Source organism: Oratosquilla oratoria, chromosome 34 (genome assembly GCF_046742065.1).
Source record: "Oratosquilla oratoria isolate Oo_2021 chromosome 34, ASM4674206v1, whole genome shotgun sequence".
Lineage (NCBI taxonomy): Eukaryota > Metazoa > Arthropoda > Malacostraca > Stomatopoda > Squillidae > Oratosquilla > Oratosquilla oratoria.
In genome coordinates, this window is record NC_134810.1 from 33,035,485 (window position 1) to 33,060,190 (window position 24,706).

At 38.9% G+C, this 24,706-nt stretch overlaps 1 protein-coding gene across 2 annotated transcripts in view; it reads right to left on the reverse strand.

The window, feature by feature from the left end:
• Nucleotides 1-23,975, reverse strand: part of LOC143018170 (uncharacterized) — a 96,483-nt gene extending 72,508 nt beyond the window's left edge. Inside the window, exons 1-2 of one of the 2 annotated variants that reach the window (XM_076173341.1) lie at nucleotides 23,842-23,975; nucleotides 2,613-2,646 (exon numbers count right to left, since the gene is read on the reverse strand). In XM_076173341.1, coding sequence (XP_076029456.1) covers nucleotides 2,613-2,636 — 24 coding nt within the window. In that variant the 5' untranslated portion in view covers nucleotides 2,637-2,646; nucleotides 23,842-23,975. Of the gene's footprint in view, nucleotides 1-2,612; nucleotides 2,647-23,110; nucleotides 23,227-23,841 lie in introns of those variants that run through there. The other variant, XM_076173340.1, reaches the window with a different exon arrangement.
• Nucleotides 23,976-24,706: the final 731 nt, after the last annotated feature.

Below are 24,706 nucleotides of genomic sequence, written 5' to 3' on the forward strand. Positions count from 1 at the left end.
AGAAGGTAGAGTGCCGGTATAGTTCCACTTTACAAGGAAAAAGGAGACAAGTATGAATGTAGTAATTTCAGAGGGATCTGTTTGTTGAGTGTAGCTGGGAAGGCTTATGGCAGGGTTTTGATTGAGAGGATTAGGAAAGGAACAGTATGGTTTTAGGAAAGGTAGGGGTTGCGTGGATCAGATTCTTGTGGTAAGGCGGATATGTGAAGAAGCTTTAGGAAAAGGTATGGATTTTTTTTTTAAGCCTTTATGAATTTGGAAAAGGCTTATGACAGGGTAGACAGGAAGACACTATGGGAAGTATTACAGATATATGGAATAGGAGGAAAGCTGTTATGGGCAGTAAGAGTTTTTAAAAGAGTAGTAGAGGTAAAGTAGTTTGAGGTAAAGATGGGACTTCACCAGAGATGTTCATGTTGCCTTGGTTGTTGAATTTATACATGGATGGGGTGGTGCAAGAGGTAAATGCAAGGATAATGGGTCAGGAATTGGAGATGGTTAAAGAATATGAAGAAAAATGAAAGATAAGCCAGTTGTTGTTTTCTGATGACACTGCACTTGTGGCAGGATCAGAGGAGGGACTAAGGAAGTCAGAGACAGTTTGGGAAGGTGAGTGAAAGAAGGAAGTTGAAGATGAATGTGGGTAAAAGTAAGGTGAAAAGATGTACAAGGGGAGAATATGGCAGCAAATTGGAAGTGAGTCTTATGGGGGAGACACTGGGGAAAGTGGATAGCTTTAGATATTTGGGTGTGAATGTGGTGGGAAAGGAAGGTGTGGAGGTGGAGGTAGGATGCAGACAGGGGTTGTGGCACACAATCTCCCTCCTCACCAAGACAATGACTGATGTGATTAATTCTTGGCTTGCTGATAAGCTCTGCCCCTTCCCTACTCACTGTAGGCAGACAGAATTTTTTACACAAAACCATGCAACTCATATCGGTCTTTCTCAATTTGACTAAGTGCTGTCCACCTCACCCCAGGCAAACAGTACTTCTGTCGAGCACTGTATGTGTATGTGTGTTTGTGTGTGTGTGTGGGGTTATCAGAATTAATGCCATCAAAATCTCTTTGAATGAGATCTATCAGAAGAGTGTGTTGACTGGCCTAAAACAGTGTCATGAATTGGTAAGGGGGGTATGTGGTGTAATGAGTTGTAGTGCGTGTTGTATAGTAGGGAGTGAACTGTTGCATCCTGGACAGATACAACATATTATGGAAGACTGCACTGTTCACAATCATGCGCACCAACAACACAATATACACTCTAAAAGGGATTTGTGGGAAAATCCCTTTCCAGCTGTGGCATTCCTCAGCCCGGACTGCTTGGCCAGTCTAGGGAATGACAGCCAATTCTTGCCTATTTCCTTCTTAAACCTAAATTTGTCCAATTCAACCATTACTATGAGTCCTGCCCTGCTGTCTTAATAAGGACTTTACCTGCATCACCCCTGTTAAAGCCCAGACTTGTTTGAATACCTCTATCAGATTACCTTGCAATCTTCATCTTTCCAGAGTTTAAGGTGCCTAAGTCTGCCTTCATACTGTAAATTTCCAAGCCATTGTATAATTTTGGTCATTCTCCTTTATACCGATTCTATAGGTCAGAGACCAAAAGTGTAGTACATAGCCAAGGAGGGTCCATCGCCAGATAGAGTTTGATAATTACATCTGCACTTTTGTTTGTAACTCCCCATGCAATAAATCCTAATGCCCTGTTGGCCCTATTACGGGCACTAATGCACAATTTCCTGGATGTTAGGTCTGAACTTACTAAAACTCGCATGTATTTTTTACATTCTGCTTTCTCTAATATGGCATTATCTGAGCTATACCTGTTTGTTGTCAGCAAACTTATTAACATTATTATCAATCCCATAGTCCAAGTTGTTTATATACATAATGAACACTAAGGGACCCAAAAACAGAGCCCTGGGGAACTCCACTGGCAACACCCATTTGGATTTTACATCTGGTGACAAATGATATGTCTTACACTAATACATATATACATACATATACCATAGGATTTTCCCCCTTACACAGGGGGTAACCCAAAAGAAAAAGGCATAGAAACCACTCCCACCCATTCCATTTCCTATTTATTCCATTCCCCTCCACCCTCCCTCTTATCTTGGCACCTCCTGGATGACGGGTCATCCCTGCATCCTGTCCACTGCCCTGGGTCAGAAGCAATGTCACAAGACACAGCACATCCACAGCAAGGCCGCTTCATAAGTTCAGCAACCCCCCCCTCTCCGTCCCCTTATGCAGAAAAGGATATGGGGAGAAATCCCTTCGGGCTGTGTCAATTTTTTTCTCATACATACTTCCTCACCCCCCATCCCCCACCCACTCCCCTTCATGCATCCCTAATTAAACACTAATAAAACACTGATATTACTTCAAAGTTTCCTCTCAATTCTTTGGGCCTGAAGACCACTGGCAGTTACTGTGGAACTACTGGTGTGCGGTTAGTAAAACTTGTGGCAAGAATTATCAATCACGAGAAAATGAAACCTTAAAGTAATAATTTTATATAGCATTAACTTGGTTATTAGTCACAAAATTATACAATACTTAATCTTCATATACTATAACATTAACTTTTTACCTCCCATTCACAGCCTTCATACATTGTTGAATATCTGAAAAAAACAAATAAAATCAATTAGATATGTGATCACCTAGCAATAACAATAATAAACAATTCATATCAAAGAAAATTTTCCAAGACATCTCTAACTCTAGAAAGGACCAATAATGAATACCTGATGGTTGTCAGAGAAAATCATTTCCCTGCCATCTACAAAATGGTCAATACATCTCCCTCTGGAGATGCAGCCCTGAAGTACTGCGATTTTGAGACCAGGCCTAAGATCTCTCCCAACTTCTACAATATTACCTTCACATTCAAACTCAAACAAATGCTGTTAAATTATAACTTCTGATACTATACTTAAATCTTTTTTGCTTAATGTAAATGTTTTATATTTTCACACAGAGCTGATAACCAGCAACCTCTTCCCTTCTATTACTGTTTGCCAGTGACACAAACTGATATTCTAATGCAGCAGATATGGTCCAAAGTATCTTCCCTGACAGGTCTACAGAAGATCACCAGTACTAACATTTGAACACTCCTTTTTTGAAACAGTGCCTGGATAACTCTAATTTCACACACACATACTATCTCAAATGATATGGCACCAAACATGTCAACAAATTAGTCAGAGAAACTTTTAACTTAACCCCTTCAATACAATGACGCCTACGTAGGCGTCATGAGGAGCAAGTGGGTACGCGAGGATGCCGATGTCGGCGTCTTGATTATATTTATTGTAGTCGTACCTGCGTGACCCCCATACTCTGTAAACTGGCTTCATCATATTTTCTATGGTTATCAAAATTCACAGGTGAAAGAGAACGAGGCAAATACAGCGGTAACTTTATTTTTTATAATGCGAGTATTGACACAACATCGCATGTCTGGCAGCTAATGCTGCCCGCGAGATTTTGGCCCAGAGTGAAGGGGTTAAGATCAATGAAAGTAGCCTTTGACCACATGGATGAAGAAATGGTAAAGAAAATACGGATCACATGAAGAATCGTCACCCCACACTTTGACAGGGTGACACTTCTTCATGTGGGCTATCCTTGGGTAAATTCTTCATGTGGGCCATCCTGGGTTTACAAATCTTCGGTTGTACAAGTTAATGACAATAAGCATAACCCTCATTCAACCTAACTTAACCTAGCCTAACCCAACCTAATCTAACCTAACTTAACCTAATCTGTTCCACTGTTGATATTCGGCATACTGGGGGTGACAATTCTTCAAGTGGGATCTCATAGGGTGACGATTCTTCATGTGGGGGTTCTGGGGTGACAATTCATCATGTGACTCAAAAATACTAGTTATGCTTATAAGACTGAAATTGGAATATGTAGCATCACTATGGACACCTAGTAAAAAAAAATATATATATATATATATATATATATATATATATATCTACATATATATATATTTTATATATATATATATACATATATATACATATAATACATATATATATATATATATACATTATACATATATATATATATATATATATATATATATAAATATATATATATAGAGAGAATTCAAAGAGCAAAGAGCAATGACAAAGTTGGCACCAACACTTTGCAATTTGACATATTGACCTCTCATTAATGGACACCGCATTACCGGATATCGGATGCAACGGTCAAAATCCGCTGGTCCAGTGCGATAGTCTAAATTTCACGGGTAGGGGGAATGCGTCCGTTAGTTCGGCGTTTGTCCGCTGAGTGGCTGATGGCGCGCACTTTGTTTTGTTTACTAGTTAACAAGATCGTGATGTCGGAGGTGCACCAGGCTACTGACACGCTCATAACTTATGTTATCTCTCTGCTAACGGTGACGTTCAGGCTTATTATGAAAACTTTAAGAGAAATATTGATTCGTGAACAGTATCAGAAAGGGAGTTAAAATTGGACTCCTTTTTCAAGTGGAAAACCACTCCATATCAACGGATTATTCACATCAATAGACACTGTTACCCCCCTTTTAGTCCGTTAATGAGAGGTCAATCTGTACAAAGATTGGATAAACTAAATTTACCAACCCTGGAACAAAGAAGAGAAAGAGGTGATTTGCTAACCATTTACAGAATTATTAATGGGATGGAAATTCTTGATAGAAAGAAGGGGAAAAAAACAGTGATAGATATCTGGAACAAACTGAACAAGGAAACAGTGAGTGCTAAAACTATACGTGACTTTAAGAAAAAACTGGATGCGGAAAGACACTATAGCGGGTCACTACGAGCATCTCTCTCTTCCCGCAAAATAAACTAGGTAAATACACATACACACAGACACGAATGCACCTTAACACAATGGGTTAAGGAAAATACTAGATATAGAAACAATGAGGAACCGTCGAAACTAGACTTAATATTAACTTCTGAACCAGATATTGTGAACAAAATGGAGTATAAAACACCAATTGGAAAGAGTGACCATATACTAATAGAGTTTGAATTAAAAGAACAAAACAATGTAGGTAGGAATGATAAACATAGAGAAGGATGATTAATGTACAACAAAATGGATTTTGCAAAACTAAAATTTTTTCGAAAACACAAACTGGGATAAATTCTCCGAGGAAACAAAGATTGAAGACAAATGGAATATATTCAAAGAAAAGTACAAGGAATTGATAAATATGTACCAAAGAAGAAACAAAGAGAGATTTATATAAAGTGTTGGTATAACATAAGGTGCAGGGAGGCTAAAAACAGAAGAAACAAAGCCTGGAAAAAAAAAAAAAAAAAATCAAATGGCAAACATATATAAAACTTAGGAACGAATATGTGAATATATACAGGAAAGAAAAAAGAAATTATGAAAAAGATATAGAAAAATGTAAGGGTCAACCTACTCTTTTACAGATATATGACAAACTAAAGGATAAACATGAAATAGTAAAACTATGTGAAAGATATGAAGACTATATAAATGACATAGAAATGGCAGAAGTTATGATCAGACATTTCAGGTCTGTTTTTACAATTGAGAGCTCACAATTTTGGGAAGATGGACAACTAGAAAGATCCCCTAAAATGAAAGAAATAAAGGTAACACAGAAAGAATAAGAGACCAAATAAAAAACCTAGATGTTAGGAAATCGCATGAACCAGATGGAATTGCAAATTGGATACTGAAAGTGTATAGACGAACTGACAGACAAATTATACAAGATAATAGACTTTTCACTCAAAGAAGGGAAGGTACCGCAAGATTGGAAAGATGCAAACATAGTACCAATATATAAAGGAGGAAACAAAGATCCTACAAACTTCAGACCAGTATCCCTTACAAGCACAGTAGCTAAAATGTGAAAAAGTCATCAGAAACAAATGGACCAAACACTTGGAAGAAAATGAAATAGTAAATCCTAAATAATTTGGCTTTAGAAGTGGAAGATCATGTACCACAAACTTAATATGCTTTTACTCTAAATTAATTGAGATAATACAAGAAAGAGATGGCTGGGCAGATTGTGCCTTCTTGGAATTGCAGAAGGCATCAAGAAGACCTAGATAAAATATGGGAATGGAGTCAGATATGTGAGATGAACTTCAACATTAACCACTTCCATACGGTGATGCCTACGTAGGCGGCATGAGGAACAAGTGGGTACTCGATGATGCCGACGTCGCCATCTTGATTATATTTATTGTAGTCGTACCTACGTAATTTCCATTCTCTCTAAACTGGCTTCATCAATTTTCTATGGTTATCAAAATACACGGGTGAAAGAGAATGAACGATTGAGCACTGATTTTATTTTTTATAATGCGATTATTATGATGCAACACCGCACGTTGGGCAGCTAATGCTGCCAGACGTGCGATGTGCCCCGGAGTGAAGAGGTTAAGAAATGTAGCTTAGTGGAATTTGGAAAAAGCAAAAATAGAATATCAGGTCAATATAAAATTGGAAACAAGGAAGTCAAAAAAGTCAATTCAGAAAGGGACCTGGGAGTGATTATCTCAAGTGACTTGACACCTGATAATCATGTCAATAAATTATTTGGAGAAACTTTTAACTTATTGAGATCAATGAAGTGAAGAGATAGGTAAACATGTAATGGAGTGGAAGGAGGTTTCTTCAAGGATAATGTGGAAGAAGGTGAAACTGGGAAAGGAGATGTGGGTCTTTGTAAGTGCATATGAGCCTGGTAGTGAGAAGAGTGTAGAAGAAAGGGAGGCTTTTTGGATAGATTTAAATGAGTGCATAGAGGGATTAGGGAGGAATGTCAATGTAGTAGTATTGGGAGACCTTAATGCTAAGGTAGGAAATGAACCAACTGATGGAATGGTTGGGAAATGTGGAGTTCCAGGAAAGAATTGTAGTGTAGAGTTGATGGTGGAGATGTGTCTGGAAAGAGTTGATGATAGCAAATACAGTGTTTCGGAAGAAAGTCAAGCATAAGTACACATGGTAGAGGGTGTTGGATGGAAGGGTGGTAGATAGAGCGTTGATGGACAATGTAGTGGTAGACAGGAGTATAATAGGAAGAGTTAAGGATGTACCATGTGCTAAGGGGAGAGGGGGGGGGGGGATATCAATATTTTTTTGGTGGAAGGTAAGTTAAGAGTGGAGGATAGATGGAGAAAGAGGAAAAGAACAAAAAGTAGGGAAATGCTTAGAGTGAACTCTAATTGAAAAGGAAAAGGAGAAGGAGTACAAAAAGAAGCTGAGAGAGGAGTGGGAGGGAGTGAAGGATAGAGTAAAATTAGGAGTGGAGGAGGAATGGGGTTCGTTCAAGGAGGGAGTCACAAAGTGTGCAAAGATAGTGTGTGGAACAAGGATGGGAGGAAATAGAAGGAAGGGTAGTGAATGGTAGGATGAGGAAATGGAGAGGGTTGTAGAAGAGAAGAAGTGAGCTTTCACAGATTGGTTACAACATAGGACAAGGGAGTCATATGAGAGGTACAAAGAAAAGAAAAGAAAAGCACAAGGTAAAGGAGGCAAAGAGGAGAGCAGATGTGAAATGGGGTAAGAGTATGACAGAAAATTTTGAAAGTAATAAAAAGATGTTTTGGAAAGAAATTAAGAGAGGTAGAGGAGGTGAATCAAGTCAAGAAGAAAAGGTAAAATGTGCAGATGGAGATATGATAATGGAAGAGAAGGCAGTAAGGGGAAGATGGGCAGAGTATTTTAGGGAGTTGCTAAATGTGAAGGAGGATGGGGAGGGAAAGATAGTTGCAGTGGGAGTGAGGAAAATGGAGGAGAAATAAGGAAGGATGAAGTGAAGGCAGTTGTTAAGACGATGAGAGCAGGTAAGGCACCTGGTCTGGATGGATGCCATGCAGAATGTCTAAGGAGGTACAGTGATGGTGGACTGGTTGGTGAGGTTATTTAATGAGTGCTGGAGAGAGGGTAGAGTGCCAGAGGACTGGAGGAGTGCCTGTATAGTTCCACTTTACAAGGGGAAAGGGGACAAGTGTGAGTGTAATAGTTTCAGAGGGATTAGCTTGTTAAGTGTAGTTGGGGAGGCTTATGGGAGGATCTTGACTGAGAGGATTAGGAGAGAAACAGAGGGAGTGATTGGCGAGGAAAAGTGTGGATTTAGGACAGGTAGAGGCTGCGTTAGATCAGATTTTTGTGGTAAGACATATGTGAGAAAGCTATAGGAAAAGGTAAGAATGTTTTTTGGTCTTTTATGGATCTGGAAAGGGCTTATAAAAGGGTAGACAGGAAGGCACTGTGGGAGATTTTGCAGATATATGGGATGGGAGGAAAGCTTCTAGGAGCTGTCAAGAGTTTTTATGAGAGTAGTAGAGCATGTGTCAGGATTAGAAATGGAGAGAGTGAGTGATTCGAGGTAAAGGTGGGACTTTGTCAGGGATGTGTTATGTCGCCCTGGCTAAACTTATACATGGATGGGGTGGTGCGAGAGGTAAATGCAAAGGTGGTGGGTCAGGGATTGGAGATGGTTAAAGAAAATGGAGAAAAGTGGGAGGTGAGCCAGCTGTTGTTTGCGGACGACACTGCGCTTGTAGCAGGATCAGAGGAGGGATTGAGGAAGTTGGTGACAGAGTTTGGGAGAGTGTGTGATAGAAGAAAGTTCAAGATAAATGTGGGTAAAAAGTAAGGCGATGAGATGTACAAGGGGTGAAAGTGGCAGCAGACTGGAAGCAAGCATAAAGGGAGAGCGACTGGAGGAAGTGGATAGTTTTAGATACTTGGGTGCGAATGTGGCAGGAAAGGGTGGAGTGGAGGTGGAGGTAGAATGTAGATTGAGAGAAGCAAGTAAATGCCTTGGACTAAAATGTGTAATGAGGAATAGACATTTGGAAATGGAGGCTAAGAGGATTGTATGAAGGAGTGATTGTGACAATAGCACTGTATGGGGCAGAAACATGGAACATAAGAGAGGAAGAGAGTTTAAATGTGTTTGAGGTGAGGTGTCTGAGAAGTATGATGGGGGTTACTAGGCTGGACAGAGTGAGAAATGAGGAGGTGAGGAAGAGAACAGGGATGGTAAGGGAGTTGGGAGATAGGGTGAATGAAAGAGTATTGGGATGGTTTGGACACATGGAAAGAATGAGTGAAGAAAGACTAGTAAAAGAGGTATGGAAAGCAGATGTGGAGGGAGTGAACATGAGGGAGCGACCTAGGATGAGATAGATGGATGGGGTGAAATGGGCTTTGGGGAAGAGGGGAAATGTCTGTTGAGGAAGGACAGGAGGGGACAGAAGACAGGGGTGAGTGGAGAATGGTTGTATATGGATGATTGTTGTGATGCATGAGGTAGAATGGGTGGGGATGGGGGTGAGGTAGTATGTGTGGGAAAATTTTGACACAGCCCGAAGGGCTGTGTATGTATATATATACATATATATATTTATATTAATACACACACAATATATATAAAATCTCTTTTCAGAGATGTAGTTGACAAGACTAGATGCATCAAACTCTGGCTGGCAAGAGGGCCACATCATCTCATGGAAGTTATATAGTATGCCAGGAACATGCAAAAATTAGGGAAATTACCTCAATGATTCTAGGGAAGGACTTTGATATAACAAACCAAACTGATAGCATGTTTAGGTTAGGTCAGTACAAGAGGAATGGCGTGCACCCAATGAAAATAAAATTCAAGTTACAAGCCATAGCAAATGAAGTAATCAGCAAGTCTTGGAAGTTAGCATAAGAGGCAAAGTTAAGAAAAAAATTCTGGATTGGAAAGATGCTAATGAAGAGGAATGGGCAAGGACACAAAAGCTCTTAGCGGAAGCCAAATCCAAAAATGAAAGGTAGATGAAAAACAGCATTTTATTCATTTTTTGAGAGTTGTCAATCAGAATGTGAGGAAATGGTTTCTAGAAAAACAGTGACATAGTATGGCAAAGGAAAGACTACAAGGAAATTTAGATGTACGTTAATGTTGGCCAGGTTGGAGATAAATGACTACTTTAAATGGTCCTTGTATTTTGTGTTTAGTAGAGATCAAATTCCCAAAAATGTTTATCTACAGTTGGGGAACAATAGATACACCTCCTGGAGAAGAGCGAGAGAGGGAGGGAGAGGGGGGAGAGGGAGGGAGAGGGAGAGAGAGAGAGAGAGAAAAAAAAAAAAAGTTTGTTGTGAAAAGACAAAGGTGGAGGAATCAAATCAGAGTTAAGGCAAGGCTGTAGCAATCCACCTGAAAATTAGAACTAAAGGGCATAACAAAAGAGACTTCATGGTGGCATACCCCTCCCCCCCAAGACAAGAGCTTGGAATGAAGCTGAATATCAAAAGTTATTAGACACGACTCTTCTAAAGAAAACTAAAGAACAAAATAGCAACTTAGTCAGAGAACACAATGACCCAGTGGATAAAGGAAGTGATCTGGGCAAGAGATGACATTACTTCAAAATTAGATCTGTCACTAACCAAAGAGCCAGACATTGTCAGCTCCTTGAACTACCTTTGCCCCAAAGGGAAAAGTGACCATGTAGCAATTGAATTTCAGTTGGAGGATAAGGAAATAGAGAAAAGGAATAAATCACACAAGCAAGGGAGACTCAACTTTGGGAAAGTAGATTACGTTGGGTTGAAAAAATCTTTGAAGAAGCAAATTCGGAGGAATTCATGAGTACCATGGGAATAAGGAGGATATGGAAAACCTTTATTGACATCTACAAGCTGGGAGTGAACAAACGCATACCAAAGCAGAAACAGGACCAGTTTAATGAAAAGTGTGAGATTGCATAAAGGCCAGGGGGCTTGGAGAAAATGGAGAAGCAATAAAACAGATGAAGCTTAAAAACAAGCTAGAAATATTACTGTACAATAATTCACAAGGAGGAAAGCAATTTTGAAAGAGGTATTGTGGATAATTGCAAAGAGGAACCAAAGCAGTTTTACAGGTTTATAAATGGTAAATTCAAACAAAAGGAAGTACAGGGGTCCCTCAAATAACGCGGATTCGAATAACACGGATTCAATCATACGATTTCATTTCAAGACCATCTCAAATGTAGAGAACCGTTTTAAAATTCACGCCAAGTCGGGCACGCATATGCACACACGCGGCAACATCGCAAACAATTTTACCGCCCTAACCTGTTGAAGTGTAATGTTTCTTTCGTTTGGAACACAACTAATAAGTCTGATAATGACTGCGCTTGTCGTGTCTTAATTTCTCTTATGAGGTTCTTGTTGTTACTGGCGGTGGTGGTTTGGGAGATCAAAAACAGACATATACACGCTTACACATGTGTAGACACGCACACGTAGACACGTGTTAGACAACCAGTGTATGTTGTGAATGTGCGTGCGTGTACACACAAATACGAACACAGACACACGCACGTACATGCTTACTTGTACATGTGAACACAGACACTTACATGCACGCACGCACACCCACACACACACGCCACACACACATACATATGCCACATACACACACATATACATACGCCACACACACACACAATGTGTATACGCCACATACACACACATGTATATACGCCACATACACATATGCATATACGCCACATACACATGTATATACGCACAAACACATACATACGCCACAAACGCCACATACACGCGCGCGCGCACACACACACACACACGTACACATACCTAAGGTTCTCGGTATTTAATATGGAAAGTCAGCATACGCGGATTTGGTCATATGCGGTAATTTCAGGAACCTAACCCCCGCGTTATTTGAGGGACTCCTGTAATCAAGTTAATACAGGGGTGGTGAGGCTTTTCAAGAGGCCTTAGCCTGGGTAGAAATGAATGAAAGTTTCCAATCAGTCTTCACAAGAGAGAGCAATTTTTTGGAGGAAAGTGAGGGGAGCAAAAATTCAGGTTTGGAAGATATAAATGTAGAAGTGAGGGATGTGACAAAAGCTTCAGGACCTGATGGGATCTCAAACTGGACACTTAAAAAATGTAGGGACACTAATCACACTTAAATGTTTATTGAAAGAAGGCATAGGGTTGTTTAATTGGAAAAGGGTGAATGTGGTACCAATTCACAAAAGTGGAAGGAGACACCATTAAATTATAGGTGATTATCACTGACCAGCACAACTGTGAAATTATGTGAAAAGATTGTGATCAATTGACCAAATATCTTGAAGAGATGAACATTCTGCCCGACAGTTTGGCTTCAGATCTGGAAGGTTGTGTGTGTTGGACCTTTTTAAGCTTTTACTTGAGTGACTGATGTGCTGCAAGAGAGATTGGGGTGGGTGGACTGTGTGTACCTCAACCTAGAGAAAGCTTTTGATAAAGTACCCCACAGTCAACTTATGTGGAAATTGAAGCATGTTGGGGATTGAGAGGCAAACTATTAGAATAGATGAAATTTTTTTTTTAAGGGAAAATACACAGGGATAATAAAGGATAAGATGTCAAGATGGAGAGCAGCAATGAGCAGAGTTCCACAAGGTTTAGTGTTTGCACCAATAATGATGCTTGTCTAAGTCAATGACATGATAGAAGGTACAAGCTCTACCAACATGTTTGCAGATGATGCAAAAATCAAGAGAAGAATGAAAAACATGGAGGACTGTAGACTATTGCAAAAAAAGATCTAGACACTATTTTTTGCATGGAGTCAAGAATGGGAAATGAAGTTCAATACCGAAAAATGCAAAGTACTGGAAATGGGCAATAGCAGCAAAAGACCATCCTTATACTATTCCCTGTCACCTGACAGACATATCAGCAGGATTGTGGGAGAGATGCATGGACTGCTGCAGAAGATCAAGGTGGCTTTTCACTATATGGATGACGAGATGGTGAAAAAGACTCATCGAAACCTGATCCATCCAAGTCTGGAATGCGTTGGAAGCATGGTCCCCACACAGTGAATACATGCAAGATCAAGATAATACAAAGGACAGCAACCAAACTGGTCCCCAGCCTGGCAGATAGACCGCAACTATGAGGAAAGACTCAAAAGATTGGAGAAAGGTTATATGATTACAATACTCAGATCACTAAAGGGATAGATTGCACTGACACATGAAACCTCTTGGTTAGGAATGGGAGAGCTTAAGAGGTCATGGGAGGAACACATTAAGAAAGACCACATGTCTAAAGGACGTGAAGAAATAAAGTTTTCCATATAGATGCATAAATACTTGGAATAGCTTAGAAGGTGATACAGCCCAACCTGGAACTATACATATATTTATGGCTCAGTATGACAAAATTGGAGAGCTACTTTCCTGTATACTACAATTAGCTAAATACAAATAGAATTAAATCACAGCAATTTGACAGCTGATATTTCTTTTGTACATTACAATTTTCCAACAAAAATTCTACCATCTAAAGGATGATTAAAGAAGTTCTCTAAATATTTCAATGCTTAATTTTCACAGAAAAATCAAGAATGTCTGTAGCAATAATAGAATTGAAGAATTATAAATATAAATAACTGTATTTGCAAAGAACCACAGTGGAACACTGTGCCCCTTATCTGTAATACAATTATTTGGAATCCTTCCTGCACCATTTGTGCTGGAGGGCTGGGGACAAATATGGAATACAGTAAGGAACAAATATGAATATGGTAGTTGGAAATGCATTTGGGAGGGTGTTAACAGAGAATTAGGAGAGGAATTGAGGGAGTGATTGGTGTGGAATGGTGCATGTTGAGGAAAGGTAGAGGGTGTATGGCTCAACCCCCCCCCCAAGCAAATATAAATGTATTTGGCAAAAGGTATGGATATTTTGGGAGTTTTAAGTAGCTTAAAAAGGCTTAAGATAGGGTTCATGGGAAAGCATTATGGGAGGTATTGCAGTCAAAAACTATTATGGAAGTAAAAGAGCTTGTGTAAGGGTTGGGAATGGTGAGAATGAGTGGTTTCTGGTGAACCTGGAGTTGTGCCAAGGAATTGTAATGTCACTATGGTTGTTCAATGTGTACATGGATAGGGTGGTACAGGAGATAAATGTGAAGGTGTTAAGTAGGGGACTGGAGATGGTTAGAGACTGGAAGGTGAGCCAATTGTTGTTTACGGATGACACTGCTAGTGGATGAACTAGATGAGGGTCTAATGCAGTGATAGAGGAAGTTGAAAGTAGATGCAAGCAAGCAAAAGTAGTTAATTAGATTAGGAGTTTAAGTGTGAAAAATACAGGGTGTTCAGGCTAAATTTGATAATCTTTTTGATCTGTAATTTCAGAACCATTTGAAGGATTTAATAGCAGTAGAGTGCAAAGGATAGCTGATTCTGTGTACTATTGGTAGGCGTGAGAGCTAGAAAGTATGGACAACTTGAAAGCACCGGAATTTTGGAAGTGACCTGCATCATCATGATTCGCCCCAGATTAAAAAATTTGGAAATCTTAGTGCTCCTTGAATACAATGAAGGCCGTGAGATGCGAGCTGGAGAATTGCGATGGAGACATGGAAGCAGTGGCTAGCAGGAAGGATCATAGCAGGCGTTATGACACTGTCTGCCCAACCAAATTCATCAAAAAGCTGAAAAAAAAAAAAAAGTGAAGCAAGATCCAGGCATGGCAATGTGGGCCTTGGCAAGAGAGATAAGCATCGGAGTGGCAACTATGAAGAAAGTGCTGAACAAGGATCTTTGCTACTCCTCATACAAGAGGCACAAGGGCCAACTACACACTACCAAGGACCAAGAAAACTGCCTTATGAAAGCCAAGAAACTCCTCAACAAGGTCAAACACCAAGTCGAACTGGGCATGCTCTGGTTCTTCTCAGACGAGAAGAACTTCTGCCAGGACCATTTGCACAACACACAGAACAGGTGGCTAGCCTACAGTCTGCACAAGTCCCACGCTTCATGAAGATTAAGTTCCCTCAAACTGTGATAGTCTTTGGGTGTGTTTCCAGCAAAGGTCACGTCATGCCACCCTACATCTTTGAAGAGGGATTCAGACTCATTTCAGATGGCTATATTGAGTTGCTGTCCACTGTTGTCAAGCGCTGAGTGGAAAGGGTGGCTATGGGAAGACCATATGTGTGACAGCAGGACTCGGCTCTGTGTCACACCTTCAGGAAAACCCAGAAGTGGGTGTCTGAGAACGTCTACGACTTTACCAGTCACAACATCTGCGCCCCCCTAACTCACCTGAGTGCAACCCCATGGACTATTATGTGTGGAGTGCAGTTGAAAAAGACACTAATCACACCTCCTGCAACACCAAGAATAAGCTGATTGCCAGGATTAAACTGGTGTCCTTGTCACAAAAAGAAAAGAAAGAAAAGAAAGAAAAAAAAAAAAAAAAAAAAAAAAAAAAAAAATTATACTCCTATTCACTTTGATACCAAACACTGAAAACCCAAGCCAATTTGCTGAAACAAAAGCACACATGTAGAACATGTATGTATGTATTACTTTACTGCTTCGACAGTTAAACCACTTCCATAAAGTGACACCTACATACGCATCATGAAGCATGAATGAGTAAATGATGACCAGCATCTGAGTCTTGATTATGTATGTTTTTTTGTAGTTGTCCACAAGTTATCCCTGGATTCTGTGAACTACTTTGATCACACTTTTTGTGTTTATTATTACTCAGAGTAAAAGAGAAGGAGTAATACAGCAGTGACTTTATATTTCATAATGTGAGTAGCAGGAATCATACATATAGCAGCCGATGCCGTGCATAAGAATTTGACTTGTACCGCAGTGGTTAAATGGCCACACAGGACCTAGTTGTAGAGTAGACTGTGGGGTGGCAGTGGTAAACAATAACAGAGAAAGGTGCCATCACCTGAGAAATCAAACGATGTTATCTTTCTGAGACAAAGCAGTACTATGATTTTTTTTTTTCTTTTTAAGAATATCTCTCAAATGGAAAAGAGAAAGAAGATAAAGTAGTACTTGTAAGTTACCTGTCAGCGCTTTTTACCACTGCATTACTTGTGGATTTTGTCACTCCCATTTCATTAAGTTATGACATAACCCACAGGGTTAGGTCACGTGTGGCCCCCCCTTGGTCAGGTTATTTTTTTTTTCTGCAGGCTAACAAAACTTTAACCTAACATTCTAAAATCAACTTTGAATGTACTACTCAAAATAATAGATTTCAAGTCAAACATTACTCTTAGGATGTCTAGCTCAGCATATTTTCAAGCCGAGCAAAATGAAGATTATTTACATAACACAAATGGGTACATTTTTAGAAGTGAACATCTATGCAATATAGCAATAAAAACTTAAATATTAACCTCTTGAATACAATGATGCCTATGTATGTGTCATGAGCAGCGAGTGGAGTATACAAAGATGCCGGTGTCGGATTTCCTGGTTATATTTTTGTAGTTGTAGCTGAGTGACCCCCATATGTTAATAGGCTTGATCAAGTTTTCTGTGATGTTATATACATTCAGGGTGAAAGTGAATGAGTATAACAGCAGAAACTTTATATTTTGTATGGCATGTATTGTGATGCATCAGACAACCTGATGTGTCCACGAATATTTGACTCGTATTGAACAGGGTTAATTTTGTAAATAATGATACATCAACACATGTAAAGAATGAGTGAAGAAAGACTAGTAAGAGAGGTATGGAAGGCAGATGTGGAGGGAGTGAACATGAGGGGATGCCCTAGGATGAGGTGGATGGATGGGGTGAAGGGGGGTTTGAGGAAGAGGGGAATGTCTGTTTAGGAAAGACTGGAGAGGACAGAAGACAGGGGTGAATGGAGAATGGTTGTATATGGATGATGTTGTGATGCATGAGATGGAATGGGCGGGGGGATGGGGGGTGAGGTTGTATGTGTGAGCAAAATTTGACGCAGCTCGAAGGGATTTCTCCCCATCTTCTCCTTTCATGCATGGGGGAACGGAAAGGGGGGGTCGCCGATTTAATGAAGCGGCCTTGCCGTGGATGTGCTGTGTCTTGCAACACTGCTTCTGACCCAGGGCAGTGGACAAGGTGCAGGGGTAACCCATCATCCAGGAGGCGCTACGATGAGAGGGAAGAGGGAGGGTGGAGAGGTGTGGAGTGTATCCAGGGATGGAATGGGTGGGAATGATTTTGTGCCTTTTCCTTTTTGGCTACCTCCCTTGTAAGGGGCCTTGGTATATGCATGTATGTATCAACATATGTTTTTCTTGGCAAAAATTGATGACAGAAAAAGTTGCTAAAAGCAATACACTAATGAACAGAGCCGTGGCAACTGCTTGAGACATCATCTTTTTGATAGATGTCTATTCTAACCTAACCTGTATTTAGTAATGCAGTACTTGTAATTCTAGGGGTCATCGTCCTCCACATCTATCAAAACAAAGATAGCATCTCAAGGAGTAGCTGCAGCTCCATTCATTAGTGTATAATTTTTAGCAACTTTTTCTGTTATTGATTTCTGCCAAGAAAAATGAACATTAGATTGATGTATTATAATTTAAACAATATTTAATTTCCTAACACTAATTCACATAGGTGTGCACTTCTGAAAGAGACAGATGAACATTAAAAACCTTTATTTCCACACTCCACAAGTGACCATTTATGTACAGTAAAATTCCTTTTATCCGACCTTGGTGAGACCTACCCTAGATCGGATGTTTGACACTGGATGTATAGTAAAAGATTAAAAAATCACTGGTTTGAGACATTTTCTCTTGTTTATGGTACAATAAAGCATAATAAATAACACAACAGAGTGGAGGAGACATAACCACCAAAGGCCAAATGTAAACAAACACTGAAATGCCTGCAAAAATAACAGCTGACTTGAGCGCCATGAGTTGGTAGCAGCAATAGTAACAACTAAACATCAACTCGATGGTCAGATGTTTGGACAAATTCAACTTTTATCCGACTTGGGACATTGAAGGAAAAAGTCGAATGTTTGGAATAGTCGGATAAAAGGAGTTTTACTGTACTGAAGATCTTCACTGACTTGCTTACAATTAATCCACTGCCCCTGTTTTCTCTTGCGGAAGACTTGTTGACAGCGACATAAGATGGGGGTACAATTAACTATTAGTGTCATATCAGTATAGCCATTCATCACATTATGGGTGATGATCCACATCAAATATACTGGTCCGATATGTAGATTTAGGGCATCAAAGTTCCAAGTTCATTAGGTATTTTTTTTAGAAGTGCACACCTACACAATATAGCACTAGATAATTAAATATTAGTTTTGTAAATTATAATACATCAATGTAATAGATATTTTTCTTGGTGGAAATCAATATCAGAAAAGGTTGCTAAAAGCTATGCAGAAATGAAGTTGCATCAACTCCTTTAGATGCCATCTTTGTTTTGATAGATTTGGAGGTCAGAGACAACGGCAACCTGTAGACCTCTAAAATTGGAGGTATTGCTTTACTAAATGTACATTAGGTTAGAATAGACAAATATAATTTCTTTGACCTTCGCCTCTACCAAAACAAAGATGTCGTTTCAAGTAGTACAAGCAGGTGTTTGTAGCTTTTAGCAACCTTTTCTAAGATTAATTTCTGCCATGAATAACATATATTACATTGATGTTTTATACATACATATACCAAAGGCTTTTCCCCCCTTATAGTAGCCAAAAAACAAAGGCATAAAAACCACTCCCACCCATTCTTATCCCAAACATACTCCATGCCCCTCCACCCTTACCTTGGCACCTCCTGGGTGATGGGTCATCCCTGCATCTCACCCAGTGCCCTGGGTCAGAAGCAGAGTTGCAAGACATAGTACATCCACAGCAAAGCCACTTATTAAATTGGCGACCACCCTCTGCATCCCCTCATGCAGAAAAGGAAAAGATGGGGAAATCCCTTCGGGCTGCATCAATTTATTTCTCATACATATTTCCTCATCCCATCCTCCACCCACTCCACCTCATGCATCACACCATCATCCATACACAATCATTCTCCATTCATCCCTATCTTCTGTCCTTTTCCGTCCTTCCTCAACCGACATTCCCCTCTTTCCTAATGCCCCTTTTACCCCCATCCATCCATCTCATTGTAGGTTAACCCCTCAAGTTCACTCCTTTCACCTCTGCCTTCCACACCTTTTACTAGTCTTTCTTCACTCACTTTCCCTGTGTCCAAACCATCCCAATACTTTTTCATCAATCCATCTCCTAGCTCCCTTTCCACCTCCTTTCTCACTCTATCCAGCCTAGTAACCCCTATCACACTCCTCAGGCACCTCATCTCAAACACATTCAAACTCCTCCTCTCTCATGTTCCATTTTTTGCCCCATACTGTGCTGTCAGTGCACTCTCTAGATGTATTATAATTTACAAAATTGTCCTTTAACTTTCTATTGCTATATCGAGGTGTGCACTTTTAAAAAATTACAGTACATGACCCCAGTTTACACCTAAGACGGGGACAGTATGCTGATTATAGTTACTGCCGACACACAAACCTCAGTTGAAATAAGCCCCTCATGGGCTTTTTAGTAATCCTTTGTATATCATTATATGGTATTATTTTAGTTGTGCACACCTATGTGATATAGCGTTAGAAAATTAAATATTAATTTTGAAAGTCATAATACACAAATATAATATGTGATTTTTTTGGAGGAAGAAAGAAAAAAGTTACATGCAAATCTACTAATGAAAAAAGCTGCTAGGATACAGTCCAAACTCCATGTTGTCATCTGTCCAGTCCAGTCACTGTCAGACAATGGCTTTCATGTTGTGGACTGGGTGTTCTCCAACTCCTGGTGACATCAATAAGTGACGTTACATAGACTTTTTAAGAGAACAAGGGGTTCTGCCATTGTCTGTTAATTGCCCAAGGTATAATAATTAATCAGGCTGTCAGCATCTGTGACGTCTATGACGACCCAGATGATCTTTAGAACTTAAGGGGAGGCTCCACAGTAAAGTAAAAAATATTTATAAAAAAAAAAAATTCTCAATATTTTTTTTTCAAACTTACAGGTTTTGTTTAAAATCTAGATGTTGATGTTTTGCCAAAATAAGAACTTGCTGTGCTATGACGTCATACCGATGTTAAGACTTCATAAGTAAATGAAAATCGTAATATTTGTCCCAGAGACCCCAGCTTTTGCATGGTAATACTTAAATAACATATAAACACCCTATAGTTTTGATTTTGTTTAAATTTTCCATACGTCGCAAGAAATTGCTGTCGCAAATGTGTAAATTTTTTTTTCATGACGTCCATATTTTTCGCCAATTAAACGCTCCCAAGGCTTAACTTTGCACTTGATAAAAAAAAGCAAAACTACACGATGTACACACACCCAAATTGTATAACTATGAGAATTTTCAAGAAGCTCCAAATGTTTCTCTTTTTTTTGTGAATTTTTAAAAGCGTATTTTTCTCATTTTGAGAAAAAGGGATTTAAAAGTTTCAGTGTCATGTATCTTGGGTAATTATCATACGATTTGTATTATTTTCACACACATGATTGTATAACACATAGTGAATACAATTAGCAAAAATCAACTTTTTACTACGAGAAAGTGTCGTAAAAGTAGGGTCACGATGGATCATTTCACCAGATGTTGACGGCAGTGAGGTCAATTAAACGCTCACGAGGCTTAACTTAGCACTTAAAAAAAAAAAAAAAATAATACACAATGTACACACACCCAAATTGTATAACTATGAGAATTTTCAAGAAGATCTAACTTTCTCTTTTTTTGGTGAATTTATAAAAGTGTATTTTTCTCATTTTGAGAAAAATGGATTTAAAAATTTCAGTGTCATGTATCTTGGGTAATTATCATATGATTTGTATTATTTTCACACACATAGTGAATACAATTAGCAAAAATAAAATTTTTACTGCGAGAAAGTGTCATAAAAGTAGGATCACTATGGATCATTTCACCAGATATTGACGGCAGAGGTCCCCTCCAGCTGATGTTGCCTCCCAATGTCCATTTTTTCTAAAAAAAAATTCTACGTACCTCAATCATTTTATGACACAATTTCTTCGTAATAACTTTGCGCGAGAGAATATGAACGGATATGGCGTGAGAGAAAAAGTAATGCACTTTACACATAATTAATTAGGGTAACTGATGATTGAATGCTTCATAAATAAGCCAATAACCAATTCATCATACAATGGTACGTCTGGTAGCCTTGTAGTACAGTATACAGCACTTGACTTAGACAGCATGTAAAAGCAAGAAAAATGGAACGTTGATTTCTACTGCGCAAGAGTTAAATCCCCATGCGCCATCTTTAAATGGATACGCCCTTATGCCCTTTAAACCATTGTACATGTCTGCTATGGTGAAAAATTTCTACCCAATAGGTTCATATTACATCAAGGTGCATAAATCACGTAAAAAATAAAATTACATTTTTTGAACATATTTTGCCTATTTCACTGTTGAGTACCCCCTTAAGGTACCAAATATAGGTTAGATTAGAATACACAAGTTTATTGTCCTTTCATTTCTTCAACCTCGGCATCCATCAAAATAAACATGGCGTATCATTCAACCACCATGCCTTCATTTGTTAATAAATAGGTCTTAGCAATTTTTTTTGTTATTGAGTTTTGCTAAGAAAATCACATATTACATTGATGTATTATAATTTACAAATTTAATAATTAATTTTCTATTGCTATATTGTGTAGGTGTGCACTTCTAAAAATTTAACTATTATATTAACGGTGACTCAGTCTATATTCTTTATATTTGTCAATTAATTAATTTGGACAATTTAGTTTCACCCAACCAACGAATTTCTGCTGCATCTTCTGCTTTTCTAGTGAATTAAGTAGTGAACTGATTGATTTTACCATTTGTTTCCATCGCAAATAAATAATTTCCACAATCTATGGCTACCTCTCATCCCCAACGATCTTGGGGGACCTGCGGGAAATTGGGTCCTTTGGGTGGGGACCATTAATTCGAGTAATGTGCATTGCAAAACAGGTCTAAAATCAACAAGAACAAATAAATGCTTGTGTTATTCTGGAATAATACCCCAATCTCTACCAAACCAGTAATCTAACTTAGCTTGAACCTGTCATCATAACCTAGCTTGGGGGCTTCAACCCCCAGACCCCCCTTCTCTGCTCTGCTAAAGCACTAACCTAACCTAACCTATAACAGCAATGCTCGCCACCGTCAAAGGTGTAATTTGTATATTTTCATATATTTTTTTGTGATTTTGATTTCCGACTGGTTTTGCAACACGCGTTACTCAATTTAATAATCTCCCACCCAAAAACCCTGATTTCCCACAGGTTCCCCAAGATCATTGGGGAGATGTAGGCATTAGTTGAAAAATTCATTACTTGAAAACTACGCATTTGCAACGGAAATGATGTACACCATCAATCAATACACAACATATCTCACCAGAAACACATAAGTCACATCAGAAAATCGTTGGTTGGGTGAAACTATAAATTATCCTTTAATTTGTATAGACAATTGAATTGGCTTGAATTGCAATATTATTCTAATTCTATATGGAAATAAATCAAATAAAACCAAAGCCCTAATCTTGTAGCTTCATTAATCATTAACTATGGCTCCATAAAAGCCATAATTGCATGTTCTTAAGTAAAAGTTTACCTTCAATTCCTTGAGACAAATATGATATCTATTGTTACATAGCTACAGTACCAACAGGCTTCTTTCCCCAAGGCATGTGGCCAGCCAAAGCAACATCCACCCTTCACCCATCCCACAACAATTGCTCCCAACATATTTATCTTCACTCCTTATGAATGAAGAGCCATCACCTGGCCCTACCAACTGCCTGGGTCACAAACAATGCATCAACACAGACTTCTTATTTTTGTCAGCAATAATACCACAAGTATGAACGGTCTGCGTTTCCTCACTCCTTTTACAGAAGAGAAGGTTTAATCTATTATCTGCTAGTGGAATTAACTTAGAATTGGGGTTAAATTTTAAATTCTTCTTACGGAACCGACTCACATAAACTGAAAGTCGGATGCAATTGTGAATTGGAGACATCTCGGAGGCTTTAATTATCATTATGCAATTGATTAGTTTTCCTGCATGATGTTTTCATAATAATCCATCTGGGCTATTCATATAAAATGTTATAATATAGCACACCTGTCCCTTACTTTTCAATTTCATGTTTGCGCTGAAGTAAATATACCACTGAAGGCAGCCTCAAACGCCATTCTGGACTTGCCTCCAAACTGTCTCCTACTTTTAGTATCATAAAGTGTGTACCCCTTCCTTATTCTTGAAACATTGGTACCCAGAAATAAAGTAATTTTGAAAATGGGTTGCAGGTGTTGTCTACACACAAAGCTAAATAATACAACTTTGAACCCAAGATACTTTTACCTAACGTGTTTTGTTCCTCCCTTTAGCGACTCACTATTACGTTCTTTATGTCTGTTGACCGTTATGAAATCCTAATGTTCAACAGCATCACAATACGATCCAATTCCAGATCTTGTAAAGCCATATTACCAAATCTTTTATACTTTTTTAATTTTAATCGACCTTTTATTATGTCTTCTTCGACTATGTTAATTTTACAGCTCGTTTATCTATTTTTGTAAATATGTTTACATTTTTACTTACCCATTATTTTAGTTGTGCACAATCCACTAGTTGATGCACCAATTAATAGATATATATACAGAACTGTAGTATACCGGATTGTACCTTTTGAATTTCGTGCAATTTTGCCATACATGTTGTGTGAACATACAACTGATTTACGCCCTAGTGCCATTTGGTAATTTCTTCGCGTTATGGCTGCCGTGCATGGGAGATTTGAATCGTAGGAGGATGAGGGGAACAGTATAAGGTGAGGGGAAACCCATTAAACAATACTCACTTAATATATCCTCTCGTTCGACAAACACACGTTGGGCCTAAATTTCGCACTGTCACGTTTGATACGTGATTAGGTTAATTATTTTTTGTTAACATTGAATCACGGTCATTCGAACTCTTGACCTGGTTTACACGATATACTGAACTGCGTAGGACTTGCTCTGACCACTGCCGAACTGTTACTACCCATTGCCAAATATCTATGGTAAATATAATTTCACCATAATTGAGGTGTCAGATATTGAAATATATGTATAATATATATTGACGCTGATGGTACTAGATATGAGAGATACACCAGAATTAACAATGAAGACGGAGAAGTAGCCAGGTAGGAAAATAATAACAAATGAATATTGATGACTCGGCAACTCAACATGGTGGTCAACCATGCCATAATCTTATGACGTAAAGTCCATTACAATTTTTCGTGGCTTGCAAGGTCCTCAACTTTGCAAGTGGCCCGGAACAGTTTGTACATAAATGCAGGGGACATTGCTCACGGTATGCTACTAAAGTGACGATACCCGGAGGAAGCTGATGCTTCTACATAGTGATGAAATTACCTCATTGTACATTGTACGATTCACACCGAAAGTTTTCGTGCTGCGGGCTGAAGTACTATTTGTAAACAAGCTCCGTGTCCCCGAAGTACCTTAAAGATGGACATATTACTCCCGACACAGGACCCCACAGGAAAATATTATAAATAACGTCTGACGAGTTGGATTGGCCTAAATGTGTGGTAAATTTCCTGTGCGAGTTGGCAAAAGTATAGATGCATTTGGGATCCGAGAGAAGCTGAATACTCCAAACACATGCTTGTGCGAAGCTATTTACCGTCGTGCCATCCTCTTGGACATAGA